The 14,910-nt window shown below is 40.6% G+C and overlaps 1 protein-coding gene across 1 annotated transcript in view; it reads right to left on the bottom strand.

Annotated features, from left to right (window-relative positions):
- Positions 1-2,416: 2,416 nt before the first annotated feature.
- The window catches only part of chmp3 (charged multivesicular body protein 3), a 34,117-nt gene continuing 21,623 nt past the window's right edge, over positions 2,417-14,910 (bottom strand). Inside the window, exons 4-6 of the mRNA XM_080197716.1 lie at positions 8,515-8,636; positions 6,235-6,349; positions 2,417-4,590 (exon numbers count right to left, since the gene is read on the bottom strand). Coding sequence (XP_080053842.1) covers positions 4,448-4,590; positions 6,235-6,349; positions 8,515-8,636 — 380 coding nt within the window. The 3' untranslated portion in view covers positions 2,417-4,447. The remainder of the gene's footprint in view (positions 4,591-6,234; positions 6,350-8,514; positions 8,637-14,910) is intronic.

Below are 14,910 nucleotides of genomic sequence, written 5' to 3'. Positions count from 1 at the left end.
CCCCTTAACGAAACCGTGCTGCGTCTGCTCTACCAAACAATTCTCAAGATGCCTCACTATTTTCTCCTTGATCATGGATTCTAACATTTTTCCTACAACAGACGTTAAACTAACCGGCCTATAATTCCCCTCCTTTTGCCTGCCACCCTTCTTAAACAACGGCGTAACATTAGCCGTTTTCCAATCTTCCGGCATCCACTATCACCTCTGCCATTTCTTTCAGGAACCTCGGATGCATTCCATCCGGTCCTGGGGTCTTGTCCACAATCAGTTCCCTCCAGTCTGTCGAGCACCGCCTCTCTAGTAACAATAATGTCATTCAGGCCCTCCACCCCTACCGTCTTTCCATCGCTAACACCCGGCAAATTATTCACGTCCTCCTCCGTGAAGACCAAAACAAAAAAGTTATTCAGGGCCTCAGCCATTTCCCCATCCCCTACCACTAAGTCCCCCCTCTCATCCTCTAAGGGTCCAACATTCACCCTAGCCAGCCTCTTCCTTTTTATGTATTTATAAAAACTCTTGCTATCCTTTTTTATATTAAGCGCTAGCCCAGCTTCATAGTTTATCCTACCCTTCTTTATCAACTTCTTTGTCATTCTTTGTTGACATTTAAACCTCTCCCAATCCTCTTCTCGCCCACTACTCTTAGCTACTCTAAACACATCCGCTTTTAATTTAACACTTTCCTTTACCTCCTTCGTTATCCACGGCTGATTATCTCTCCTCCTACGATCCTTTTTAACCATCGGAATAAATTTCTGCTGAGCACTAAGAAAGATCTCCTTAAAGATCCTCTACTGTTCCTCAGCAGACCTACCTTCCAACGCACTCCCCCAATCAACATTTGCCAATTCCTCTCTCATCCTACCATACTCCCCTCTGTTCAAACAAAGGACACATGTCTGGGAACCCACTTTCTCCTCCTCCATCTGCATCAGAAACTCCACCATACAATGATCACTCTTCCCAAGAGGATCCTTCACCACAAGGTCCCTAATTCTACCCGCCTCATTACGTAACACCAGATCCAAGATAGCTCGCTCCCTTGTCGGCTCCAACACACACTGTTCGAGGAAACTATCCCAATGTTATGTGCCATCAGTGTGTACCTCATTTGCAATTGCTTCACGTGTATCACTTATTATACTGATAAAAAAAACTGTTCAAAGTAGCAGAATATATCAACACTGCGCAAGGGCAACAGTCAACAAAGTGTCTTGTTTACTGCATTCAAATCTGATTTTTTGATTTGTCACATGTATTTGTATACTGTGAAAAAATATTGTTTCTTGCACGCTATACAAAGCATACTGTTGTTGTTCGTCCATCATCATCATGAGGACCTCAACACCATCGGTCATTTTGATACTGGATGCAAGTCCACAACTGCTGCAGGCAGGGCATTCCACGCCCTTACTCCCTCTGAGTAAAGAATGTGAATGAGGCAGCATCAGGTAGGGTGGTTTTGTGCCAGTGTTTCCCAGATGGTTGCGTCTATGTCAAGCAACTTCAGGAAGGCCTTGAGTGTGTCTTAGTAATGTTTCTTCTTCCCTCCATGCAAGTGTCTTCCAGCAGAGTTCTCTAAAAAGGAGCTGCTTGGGTAGATATACGAGTGACATTAATCCACATTTCTGGGAAAGTGCCAGAAAACACCAATTATTCAATTTCCCTAATGGTTCATTGACAATATGCATTAGATACATTTATTAGGTAACTAGTATTTGCTTTTATAATTCTTGAAATCTTCACCTACATTTATTGTCACCGAAAAGCTAAGTGCATTTTGCTCTGAATCCCAAAGTTCAAGCTGCTACAGATAAATCACAGAATCAGAAGCTTCTAATTTTCACACAACCACAGTTATTATAACGTGAAACATCTGCTGTTTGTTGTATACATCATGTTAGACTTGGAGTGACATGATTTAGAAATTTGCAAATGACACAAAAATTGGTCTTGTAATCATTGGCGAAATGAATTGCCATCGACTCCAGCATACCAGTAGCGAGGTTGAAGTGCAGAGAAGTGGCAAATGGAATTCAACCCAAAGAAGCGTGAGGTGATACATTTGGGGAGAACAAAACAAGGGAATGTTTAAAGTTGGGAAGATATTGAGGAAGTGGGAGATCTTGGAGTGCATGTCCACAGGTCCTTGAAGGTGGCAGGACAGGTGAGCAAGGTGGTCAAGAAAGCATATGGAATGTTTTTCCTTTATTGGACGATGTATTGAATATAAAAACAGTGGCTATAATAATGGACGTGTACAAAACACTGGTTAGGCCAAATCTGAAATACTTTAGATAAGTCAATTCATCATTCTTATATTCACATTCTGGCTTGTTCATGAGGCAGCAGGGTGAAAAGCTTTACAAAAGTTGTCAGCTTTCCCAAAGCATTACAACATTTCACGATGTTAACATGTATAAACCAAATCCTTTATTAAGTTGCTACAGAGGTTATGAATCTATTACATCACAAAAAACTGTCATTAAGCTATATGATACTAATAAGCCACAAAACCATTTGAGCAGATTTGAACTAGATCATGGACGTGTTTCTAATCTCCTTTGCTTCCATCCTTAAATGGTTATGTTAATCAAGACACTGCATAATTAGGACCACATTAGTGAGTGTTAAACTGCAATGTAACCTGAAGTGCAGTATAATGAATTCATACTTTCAACATAATTTGGAGTGCCCACATGAAGTGTGTCACTGCAGTCAATCCTACTTCTGTATTACTTCAACATGAAGAAAGAGGCAATTGACTCGTTCTGTCAAAAACAGATTATGGTACAGAATGATTCCGGAAGTTTGTCAGTAAATTTGAGATTAACCATCACTGGAATTACTAAATTAAATTACAGCATATGATCCAAAATAAGTCATAAGTCAAAATTCCTGTCCAATTTTAAGAATCTGTGTCAATGAGAAATGTGTCTACAATCTGCTAATCCAAAAGCCACAATCCATTCACAAATATATATCAAAGCAAAACAGTCACCCAAATAGTTGTTCTTTAAAACAAGTTGCGCTACTAAGTGGAAAAAGTAACTATTCTGACATTACAAGGGTGACCACTATCAACAAGTACTTAATTAATTGTAAAGTGAGATGTCCTGTGGTCTTGAAAGGCTATATTTGCTTTCATTCCTCAAATTGAACAAACCCACAGTTGCACTTATATGTCAGTATCGGTAGTTCCCTACAATTTATCTACAGAAGATTCTGCAACCAGCGTTCCCTCACAGATGCGCAAAAAGCAATAAAAGGACCCACATACTTAAATCAGCCACACACAACAAAAAAAAGTAGGTGCATTGTCTCCAAGGAGAGAAAATAAATCGGAAAATGTTAGATGACCATGAATAGATGGATGGTGTCGTTTGTAAAGGGCTTACTTACCAGTGAGATTAGTGTTACACCAACAGTGGCCTACCTCCAAATTAAAACCCAACACAAAACCAGAACTGTTCTAACGAAAGAAAACAGAGTCAAAATGTTAACCCTGAGTTTCTCCCAGAGATGCTGCTGGACCTATTGAGAATTTCCAGCATTTACTGTTTTCAACTCAGATTTCCAGCATCCGTAGTAGTTTGCTTCTCCAGTACTATTTGGGGTTGTTTGACAATTGAAGTCAAGAAGCTTTAAAGGAATTTCAGTGATCAAAGACAAAGAACTCAAAGTAATCCCAAAACTTTGGGTGACTTAATACTTAATGTCACCATTAAAGCCAAGTATGGCAAAAATAGTTAATAACTTGATTTAGATAAACAAAAACATAACCCCTGTATTGATGACTATATCAACTGTGGAACTCATTTGCAGCTCAAAACTACAATTATGCTCAACTTCATTTATCAGGCATTTTGGACATTTCCCACAAGTCGCTATTAATAGTGGTAAGATTTTTAAAAAATGCTTATGTACTGTTGAGTTAAATAAGGCCACATAGACAAAATGTCTTTTCATACACTATTCTTGTGGAAAAAAGAAGGCTTGAACATTTAGACAGGTTCGTTAATGTTGCTGTCAGGCGGTAACAGGAAAAGATAAAAACATGTTTCAACCATATGCTCTTGACAAAGATTAAAACCCAAACTTCATTATATGCCCAGGAAGTGCACTTTATACTACAATGTTAATTTAATTATTATGCTGACTAATAAACTGGTAAAGTGGCTAGACAGAGATGATTTTAAAGTAAAGAGAGGAGTAACATTCACAAGTGCAATCTACGTTTCTCTTGGGAAACTTTATCCATCTGTACAAATTTAACTGCACCTACCTTTCACAAGGACAAGAAATGTTTACTTTGGTATTTGGTAAAACAAAATTACACTGAACAGAAAGGAGGGGGCGAATTTGTTAAGTGCAACAGAATGATGTCCCTGTGGAGTAAGATTGTGAAATGGGAACCGTACAGCCGGGCTATTTACACAGATCAGCTGCGCAGGGCAGCGAGTCGTGACTGCATCTCTTCAATATCTTCCTCAGCCTCGCCCTCATCAGATGCAGCTGCAGCCCCTTCAAGCTCTGGTTCTGGAAGAGCGTCTGTGACTTTGCTGGGAGCTTTCCCAAGAGCACCTGCAAAAGTAAATGCAACAAAAGGCGTCAACAGGTCGAGATTGGATGGAAGGTTACTGACGTGAAACATTAACTGTTTCCCATTCCACAGATGCTATCTGATCCAATAAACATTTCCAACACTTTTTGTATTTGTGTCAAAGGCAAGTACTAGCCCACCACTGCTATATATTAAAAAATAGAAATAAGGCAGGCAAACTCATTCCTCTCTCACCATAGGTGGTCAGATTGCAATTCTGTATATTCCAGGACTCCCAACAATTCATACTGCATTGTCCAAAGAGTTGCTCAATTGACATATCAGCAGTCATTACCAGGGTCAGCATCCTGCTCTGTACAGGATGCTGAACACAAACTCCCAGCGATACTACTGAATTCTGTAAAATCCTAATCCAGATTGCACATCGATTTCCCACTGATTTCAGCTTAACAACCAGTTGACAATCCTCAGATGTAAAGTGTTGGGTCACAGCTAGGCAGCTCTAAAGCAATCCTGTTTCGTCTTTAAACTTTAACCCTTAATATATTAATTACACAGCAGACAGGGGTATTCTACTTGAAGGTTCTCACCCTCCATACTAATCTGACCTGTCGAATTGCTTCCCTCTCATTAAATGACATTTCTATTATACAATGATAATAAAGAAGGGATGGGGACTGCAGAAAATTGTTCCCTTTTCTAATTATTGTCCCAAAACATTACCGGCAGAGGGAACTCATTTCTGGGAATTACATTCATAAATAATCTTGAAGAGATTCAGTGTCACAGAACAAAATGATGACAATGTAGGGGGCATGGTTAGTAAATTTGCAGATGACACCAAGATTGGTGGGTGGGATTGTGTTCGGTGCAGACTCAATGTGCTGAAGGGCCTCTTTCTGCACTGTAGGGTTCTATGATTCTAAAAAGAATGGTAGGGCATTGAGGAGAGTTACAGAACAAAGAGATCTAGGGGTACATGTTCATAGTTCCTTGAAAGTGGAGTCACAGGTGGACAGAGTGGTGAAGAAGGCATTCGGAATGCTTGGTTTCATTGCTCAGAACATTAAACACAGGAGTTTTGACATCTTGTTAAAGTTGTACAAGACACTAGTAAGGCCACACTTGGAATACCGTGTGCAAAACTAGAAAGAGTGCAGAAAAGATTTACTAGGATGCTACCGGGACTTGATTGAGTTATAAGGAGAGGCCGAATAGACTGGGACTTTTCTTCTGAAGTGTAGGAAGCTGAGGGGTGACCTTGTAGAGGTCTATAAAATAATGAGGGGCATAGACAAGATAGATAGTCAATATCTTTTCCCAAAGGTAGGGGAGTCTAAAACCAGAGGACATAGGTTTAATGTGAGAGAGATACAAAAGTGTCCAGAGGGGCAATTTTTTTCACACAGAAGGTGGAGAGGGTCTGGAACAAGCTGCCAGAGGTAGTCGTGGAGGCGGGTACAATTTTATCTCTTAAAAAGCATTTAGATAGTTACATGGGTACGATGGGTATAGAGGAATATGGGCCAAATGCGGGCAATTGGGATTAGTTTAGGGGTTTAACAAAAAGGACGGCATGGGCAAGTTGGGCCGAAGGGCGTGTTTCCATACTGTAAACCTCTATGACTCTAAGATTTTAAACACACACATTGACTTTAGCTTACCCGCAGTAACCTCAAAAAGTATTCGATCAATTTCCATCTCTGCTGCTTCTTCCATTTCTTCCTCATCTTCCATGCTTTCAAAAGTATCTTCCAGCATCTCCTCAATAATCCCTGCCTGGGAATGTAAAACAGCATTAATTATGTAAAAGTAGGTTAATTATCCCATTATGTACCAACATCATCTTCTTGTCACAAAAAAACAAGTTATTGAACTGATCTTTGAAATAATCTGCAACAGCAGTAAGTATGAACACACAGAACACAGAACATTACAGCGCAGAACAGGCCCTTCGGCCCACGATGTTGCGCCGACCAGTTAAAAAACAATGACCCTCTAACCTAAACCAATCCCTTTTCATCCATAAACCTATCCACGGATCTCTTAAACGCCCCCAAACTAGGTGCATTTACAACTGAGACTGATAAAGGCACTAAAAACCTTGTTTACAGTTCTTATAGACCATCTACATCTGAAACATTTCATCTCCTCCCTCCAGAAGATGCTGACTGATCTAGTCAGTCTCTTACAGCATTTACTTTCTGATTGAGATTTCCAGCAGCTTTTAAACATTTTGTTTTACTCCACTCTTAAAGTTACAAAGCCAATACTCAAGAGTGCACATGAAGACCCGAATCCATCTCTTTGCTTGCTCCAAAAACAACAATCAAAATGAATCCAATTCATTGTCCCGACAAGAGAAACAAAGGGAATTTTCACAGTAACTTCATTGCAGCAATAATGTAAACCTACATGTGACACTAATAAATAAACTTAATAACAAGATCCAAGCTTTTTTTGTTTGTTCAGGGGATGTGAGCGTTACTGGCTGGGCCAGCATTTATTGCCCATCCCTGAGGAACAATTAAGAGTCAACCACATTGCTGTGGCTCTGGAGTCACATGCAGGCCAGACCAGGAAAGGATGACCGGTTTCCTTCCCTAAAGGACATTAGTGAACCACGTGGATTTTTAGAACAATCAACACAGTTTCATGGTCATTATGGTCTTTTTTATTCCCAATGAATTGAAAGACAAGAAAAGACATTGCACCTATTTTGAGCTTGATCTTAGCCAGAAGGGTGAGAAGGGATCATTGACTCTCCCCTGCACTTTTAATTCTATAAATTAATCTACCGAACAGCTGTGCCAAATAAACCAGTTTTAATCTGCATTCTTTGTTGAATTGGTTAATCTTAGGTAGGGCAACAAAACATTACATGCAGCTTCTGCAATTTTTATCTCCTCCAATCTACCATCCACTGATCATGGTGCTGCCTCCTCTATAGTGGGATTGCCAAAATCCTGCTGCCATGAGAAAGATACAGTTTATATCTTCAATGGTTGAATAGTCTTTTAGAAGGGAAAAATAACAGCAAGATATTGCAGCAATCCAGTGCAGCATGTGTTTACACACACCATTAGGTCACAAGTTTGATCTTGACACCTGAGGCAGTGGAATGCATAAGAACACAGAAAATGGGAGCAGGCCATTCAGCCCTTTGAGCCTGTTCTGCCATTCATAATGATCACGGCTGATCATCAAATTCGATATTCCCCCCATATCCCTTGATCCCTTTAACCCCAAGAACGATATCTAATTTCTTTTTGGAATCACACCATGTTTTGGTAGTGAATTCCATGCATTCATTATCCTCTGGGTGAAGAAATTTCTCCTCATCTCAATTCTGAAAGGTTTACCCCTTATCTTCAAACTATGACCCCTAGTTTTGGATTCCCCACCATCAGGAACATTCCTTCTGAATCTACCCTGTCTAACCCTGTCAGAATTTTAGAAGTTTCTATGAGGTTCCCTCTCACTTTTCGAAACCCCAATGAGCACAATCCTAACTGGCTTACGGTCTCTCCTCATACAACAGGCCTACCATCCCAGCAATCAGCCTGGTAAATCTTTGCTGCAGTCCCTCCATAGCAAGGACATCCTTCCTTAGATAAAGACTCCAAAACTGCATACAATACTCCAGGTGTGGCCTCACCAATGCCCTGTACAATTGCCTCACCACCATACCTCACGCCTCACCTCCCACAGCTCTCAGGCAGGAGCTGATGATCATTATCTCCTGATTCCTACTAGGATCACACAAGTCTGTTCAATCATCAATCTGATCATCAGGATGTCCTGATACACATTCCTTCTGTAAGGAATAGGTCTGTATTTTAATGACAAGAATCAGGCAGCATGTTTGACACACGTTCCACCTTAAAACATGATGGCTCCATACAGCTGCAACTTTAAAAGCTGGAACCTGGTTTCTGTCTCACCTTCATCATTTCTTTGGACAGATCTCTCATGGTAGCTTGAATTTCAGGGACTTTTACTAAACTTTGCATGGCTTTCATCACCTCTGTGCTCTTCTCTAAGGAACCAGTGACCCTCGATAAAGCTGTGAAGAGAAGAGCAGGATAAGAAGTTGAAAACTGAGGGTAGGAGAAATCTACAGTAATATGATCATTGCACAATGATTTAAGGAAGTTTCAGAAAAGCACCAGCAAAGGTAATCATCACATTAGTCCAATCTACATACAAATAATTTAAACGAATGCTGGGCCCAAACATGTGGTAGCTCTTAAAATAAATTTCACAGCAAAGGAGTCAACAATGTGCTCAGAGAACTTGGCCCAGTTCAGTTCAAAAAGTGAGAAGGTAGAGTTCTGCTCTCATATTAGGGGAGGGAGCAGGGAGGGGGGCAAAATAACTGGACATGTAAGACAAAACTGTGAGGAAAGAGAGCCAGGAGAGCTGTTACAGATGCTGACCTTGTGTTTTTGTTTCCAATCATTAAATATGTTCTGTACTGTACAGTTTTGTTCAAAAATATTGGAGATGCTCTTTTCCAAATGTTACATGGGTCATCTCATACCTCAGACATAGTTTTGCATGTTTACATAATTTATCAACATCCAAATACAGATTGAGTCATTGAGGTTTACAGCATGGAAACAGGCCCTTTGGCCCAACTTGTCCATGCTGCCCTTTTGTTTAAGCCCTAAACTAATCCTAATTGCTCGCATTTGGCCCATATCCCTCTATACTCATCTTATCCATGTAAATAGCTGTGTACAGTTCGACACCATTTTAGAAATGGGATTCAATTTACATATCAGATCTTTGTGCTCTCAGCAGCAAATGTGAAATGATGCAAGTCCTTCTGTATGCTACTCTCCAGCCCCTTAATTCTACATGCATTTCTGCAAGATATCAGAGGTATGCTCCTCTGGGAAATGTGAATTTTCACATTAAAATGCAATTACTGAGTAAATATTTCTTTGAAAAGTAAACCTTCAGCAACAATTGTGAAATTTTGGTTCAAGCACAATAAACTGGCTTGGTTGCTACTTCACCAAAAGCTACTTGAGTGGAAATTGGCTCCTTCACAAACACACTGCCTCCTCACCCAGTTTTGATGTATTCTATCTCCTAGTTGAAAGGGGAACTAGTACTTCTAGTGCCTGGTTCACAGAGGCAGTAGATGCTCTTCGCATTGCTTGTTTTAGCTAGTTCTGCAATCATAGAATCCCCTACATCTCATCTTCCTGACACAAGAGGCGAGGCCGTATTGGATTTGGTACTAGGTAATGAACCAGGCCAGGTGTTAGATTTGGAGGTAAGTGAACACTTTGGTGATAGTGACCACAACTCGGTTACGTTTACTTTAGCGATAGAAAGGGATAGGTATATGCCGCAGGGCAAAAGGAGCTGAGGGAAAGGAAATTACGATGCCATTAGGTGAGATTTAGGATGCATAGGATGTGGGAGGAAACTGCAGGGGATGGACACAATTGAAATGTGGAGCTTGTTCAAGGAACAGCTACAGCGCAGGCAGGGAGGAAGTGGTCGAGCGAGGGAACCGAGGTTTACTAAAGAAGTTGAATCTCGTGAAGAGAAAGAGGGAGACTTATGTCAAGATGAGACATGAAGGCTCAGTGAGGGCGCTTGAGAGTTACAAGCTAGCCAGAAAGGACCTAAAGAAAGAGCTAAGATCCAGGAGAGGACATGAGAGGTCTTTGGCAGGTAGGATCAAAGAATACCCTAAAACTTTATATAGGTATATCAGGAACAAAAGAATAACTAGGGTAAGATTAGGGCCAGTCAAGGACAATAGTGGGAAGTTGTGCGTGGAGTCTGAAGAGATAGGAGAGGCACTAAATGAATATTTTTCATCAGTGTTCACACAGGAAAAAGACAATGTTGTCGAGGAGAATACTGAGATACAGGCTATTAGGCTAGACGGGATTGAGGTTCATAAGGAAGAGGTGTTAGCAATTTTGGAAAGTGTGAAAATAGATAAGTCCCCTGGGCCAGATGGGATTTATCCTAGGATTCTCTGGGAGGCTAGGGAGGAGATTGCAGAGCCTTTGGCTTTGATCTTTATGTCGTCATTGTCTACAGGAATAGTGCCAGAAGACTGGAGGATAGCAAATGTTGTCCCCTTGTTTAAGGAGGGGAGTAGACACAAACCTGGTAATTATAGACCAGTGAGCTTTACTTCTGTTGTGGGCAAAGTTTTGGAATGGATTATAAGAGATAGGATTTATAATCACCTAGAAAAGAATAATTTGATTAGCGATAGTCAACATGGTTTTGTGAAGGGTAGGTCATGCCTCACAAACGTTATTGAGTTCTTTGAGAAGGTGACCAAAGAGGTGGATGAGGGTAAAGCAGCTGATGTAGTGTATATGGATTTCAGTAAAGCGTCTGATAAGGTTCTTCACAGTAAGCTATTGCAGAAGATACAGAGGCATGGGATTGAGAGTGATTTAGCAGTTTGAATCAGAAATTGGCTAGTTGCAAGAAGACAGAGGGTGGTGGTTGATGGGAAATATTCATCCTGGAGTTCAGTTACTAGTGGAATACCACAAGGACCTGTTTCGGAGCCACTGCTGTTTGTCATTTTTATAAATGACCCGCATGAGAGTGTAGAGGGATGGGTTAGTAAATTTGCAGATGACACTAAAGTTGGTGGAGTTGTGGACAGTGCAGAAGGATGTTGCAGGTTGTGGAGGGACATAGATAAGCTGCAGAGCTGGGCTGAACGGTGGAAAATGGAATTTCATGTGGAAAAGTGTGGGGTGATTCACTTAGGAAGGAGTAACAAGAATACAGAGTACTGAGCTAATGTAAGATACTTGGTAGCATGGATGAGCAGAGAAATCTTGGTGTCCCTGTGCATAGCTCGCTGAAAGTTGGCACATTGGTTGATAGGGTTGTTAAGAAGGCATAAGGTGTGTTGGCTTTTAGTGGTAGAGGGATTGAGTTTCACAGCCATGAAGTCATGTTACAGCTGTACAAAATTCTGGTGTGGCTGCACTTGGAATATTGCATACAGTTCTGGTTGCCGCATTATAGGAAGGACGTGGAAGCATTGGAAAGGGTGCACAGGAGATTTACCAGGATGTTGCCTGGTATGATGGGAAGGTCTTACGAGGAAAGGCTGAGGGACTTGAGGCTGTTTTCGTTAGAGAGAAGAAGGTTAAGAGATGACTTAACAGAGGCATACAAGATGATCAAAGGATTAGATAGGGTGGACAGTGAGAGCCTTTTTGCTGGATGGAGATGGCTAGCATGAGGGGACATAGCTTTAAATTGAGGGATGATAGATATAAGACAGATGTCAGAGGTAGGTTCTTTATTCAGTGAGTAGTAAGGGCATGGAATGTCCAGCTTGCAGCAGTAGTGGACTTGCCAACATTAAGGACATTTAAATGGTCACTGGATAAACGTATGGATGATATCGGAATAGTGTAAATGGGCTTTAGATTGGTTTCACAAGTCGGCGCAACATCGAGGGCCAAATGGCCTGTATTGCACTGTAACGTTCTATGTTCTACAGTGCAGGAGGCCATTCAGCCCATCAAGCCCATCATAATATCATGCTTCTGTCAATGAATGGGCTTCTGTCATGAGACCAGGGAACAACCATTTGTAATCAACAATATGAGAATATAATCCCCAGAGCAAAACAATATAAATCAGATATAAGCTGCTGTCAGGATAGACAGTTGGATCATCAGAGAGCAGAGCTCTATGAGAGGGGATTAGGATAATTTGGCTGTCAAGATTACTTGTAACAAAAACTATATTCTGTCAGAAGTTATCGTTTTCTTAAATTCCATTGAAAACTTATAAAACACTCCACATTTTCATTCTGGGACAAATTTGAAACCATTTGGGTAGTACTTGGATGTGAGTAGTAATTTTAAAGTCACTTGCTCCATGTTTATGAACAGTTAACCATGTTATATTTCTGCTTACAATATTTCAGTGCTTTCCGATTTATTCACTGAAATTCTGAATTGGTTATTTTCTTATAAAATAAGCTAAGGTGATATTTTGGAAAACATTGTACAGTATTTTGTTATTCCGGAGCTCCCCACAGTACAGGAAATGCTTGTTAAAGCATTAAGACTAGATTATATATGTATTTAAACACTGCATGTGTGGACTTTTTAAAATTAATTGGGTATCGTCGTTTCCTAGGCCACCGCCCATCCCCAACTGCCCTGGAGAAGCAGCCGTCTTGAACTGTTGCAGTCCATTTGGTGTAGGTACACACACAGTGATGTAAGGGAGGGAGCTTCAGGATTTTGACTCAACGACAGTGAAGAAACGGCAATATATTTCCAAGTCAAAATGGTGCAAGGCTGGAGAGGAACTTGTGGATAGTGATGTTCTCATGCATCTGCTGCCCCAGGTGGTACAGGTCGCACATTTGGAGGATGCTGTCAAAGGACCTTTGGTGAGTTGCTGCAGTGGACCTTGTAAATAATACACCCTATCATTGTGCGTCAGTGGTGGAGGGAGTGAATATATCAGGTAACAGATAGGATGCTTTGCTTCTTGCGTTGTTGGAGCTGCACTCATCCAGGCAAGTGGAGAGTATTTCACCACACTTGTAAGTTGTGTCTTGCAGATGGTTATCAAGCTTTGGGGAGTCAGGAGATGAGTTATTTGTACCAGAATTCCTAGCCTCTGAACTGCTTTTGTAGCCACGATATTTATGTGGCTGTTACATTTCAGTTTCTGATTGATGGCAAACCCCGGGATGTTGATAGTTATGACTACAGTACAATGTTTATTGCTGAGCCAACAAATCCCAAAGGGAAACCTTTTCTGTGCTCTGAAAATGAGAAGAAAAAGTGCTGATCTCAGCAGCACAAAATCCAGTAACTCTTTTGGAATATTAAAAACAATGGTAACAGGAGGAAAAGAAAACTTATGCACGCAAGATTACAGTTACAACGTTAAAATTAGTTTTACAAAACGCTTGCTTGAAAAGACTCACTACTTGGCCAGACCACAAATAAATACCACCTACATGTTTAACTATAAAAATCCAGTAATATTACACCAAAGGCAATGCCACTGTCACTTTAGTGAGGCCTACCACACAACCTCTCACTTCTCTCTTTCACTCTGCTTTAGAAGTCCAAAACTTTGCATCAAGATTGCTTTGTGCAGCCTTTAGGCTTTTCTGGCTAACTGGATGGATGATTCAAAGTATACCTTTCCTCAACCCAAAGTAGTTTCCAGCAGGTCTTTCTCACACAGCCAATACTAAGCTCTCAACATCTTTCCTTAAATAATATTTCTTTTGCTTTACACCTATGATTCCATCATCCTCTTCTTTGAACTCTTCAAAAATATAAAAATATTTCATATTTTCCTGTGGTCCCTGCTTTTGGCCAACATCAAATTTAACAACCTCCCCTTGATTACTTATGAAACAGTTGCAAACTGTAAAAACCTCTTACTTCCCTTCGAAAATTAACAGCTGAAAACAGCAGATCCATAGGTATCTTTCGAAGCAAATTTCTAAACCTAATCTACTTACTTATAATTCTCTTGACCAGGCAAGTCTCATTACAAATGCATGCATCTAGCACCTTCAGTTCTTTCCCTCAAATCTTCCACTTACAATGTCTCCATTAATCATTTCCCAGCCTGATTAAATCACATACACACAGCCTTCTTCACAGAACAACATTATCTCTAATATATATTAAATATATAACCTCTCAAATATATATTAAAAAAACATCCATTCACCCAGGGTATCAACAAAGCTAATGCCAATGTATGTCAAAATAAGCTCTCTTGTATTGGGAATGGTGCTTGTGCGGCACAAATTAAGAGAGTTAAGAGAGAAATCAGGAGGGCAAAAAGTGGACATGAGATTGTTTTGACAGATAAGGCAAAGGAGAATCCAAAGAGCTTCTACAAATACATAAAGGGCAAAAGAGTAACTAGGGAGCGCGTAGGGCCTCTTAAGGATCAACAAGATCATCTATGTGCGGATCCATAAGAGATGGGTGAGATCCTAAATGAATATTTCTCATCAGTATTTACTGTTGAGAAAAACATGGATGTTAGGGAACTTGGGGAAATAAATAGTGATCTCTTGAGGTGTGTACATATTGCAGAGAAAGAGGTGCTCGAATTCTTAAAGTGCATCAAGTAGATAAGAACATAAGAACATAAGAAATAGGAGCAGGAGTAGGCCATCTAGCCCTTCGAGCCTGCCCCGCCATTCAATAAGATCATGGCTGATCTGTTGTGGCTCAGTTCCACTTTCCCGCCCTCTCCCCATAACCCTTAATCCCCTCTCTTATCAAGAACCCATCAACCCGCTTCTTAAAAATATTTAGCGAGGCAGCCTC

The sequence above is a fragment of the Carcharhinus amblyrhynchos genome, chromosome 1 (genome assembly GCF_965287045.1).
Source record: "Carcharhinus amblyrhynchos chromosome 1, sCarAmb.v2.hapA, whole genome shotgun sequence".
NCBI classification, from domain to species: domain Eukaryota; kingdom Metazoa; phylum Chordata; class Chondrichthyes; order Carcharhiniformes; family Carcharhinidae; genus Carcharhinus; species Carcharhinus amblyrhynchos.
Note: the sequence above shows the minus strand (reverse complement) of the source record. Positions and strands in the feature narration are given on the sequence as shown.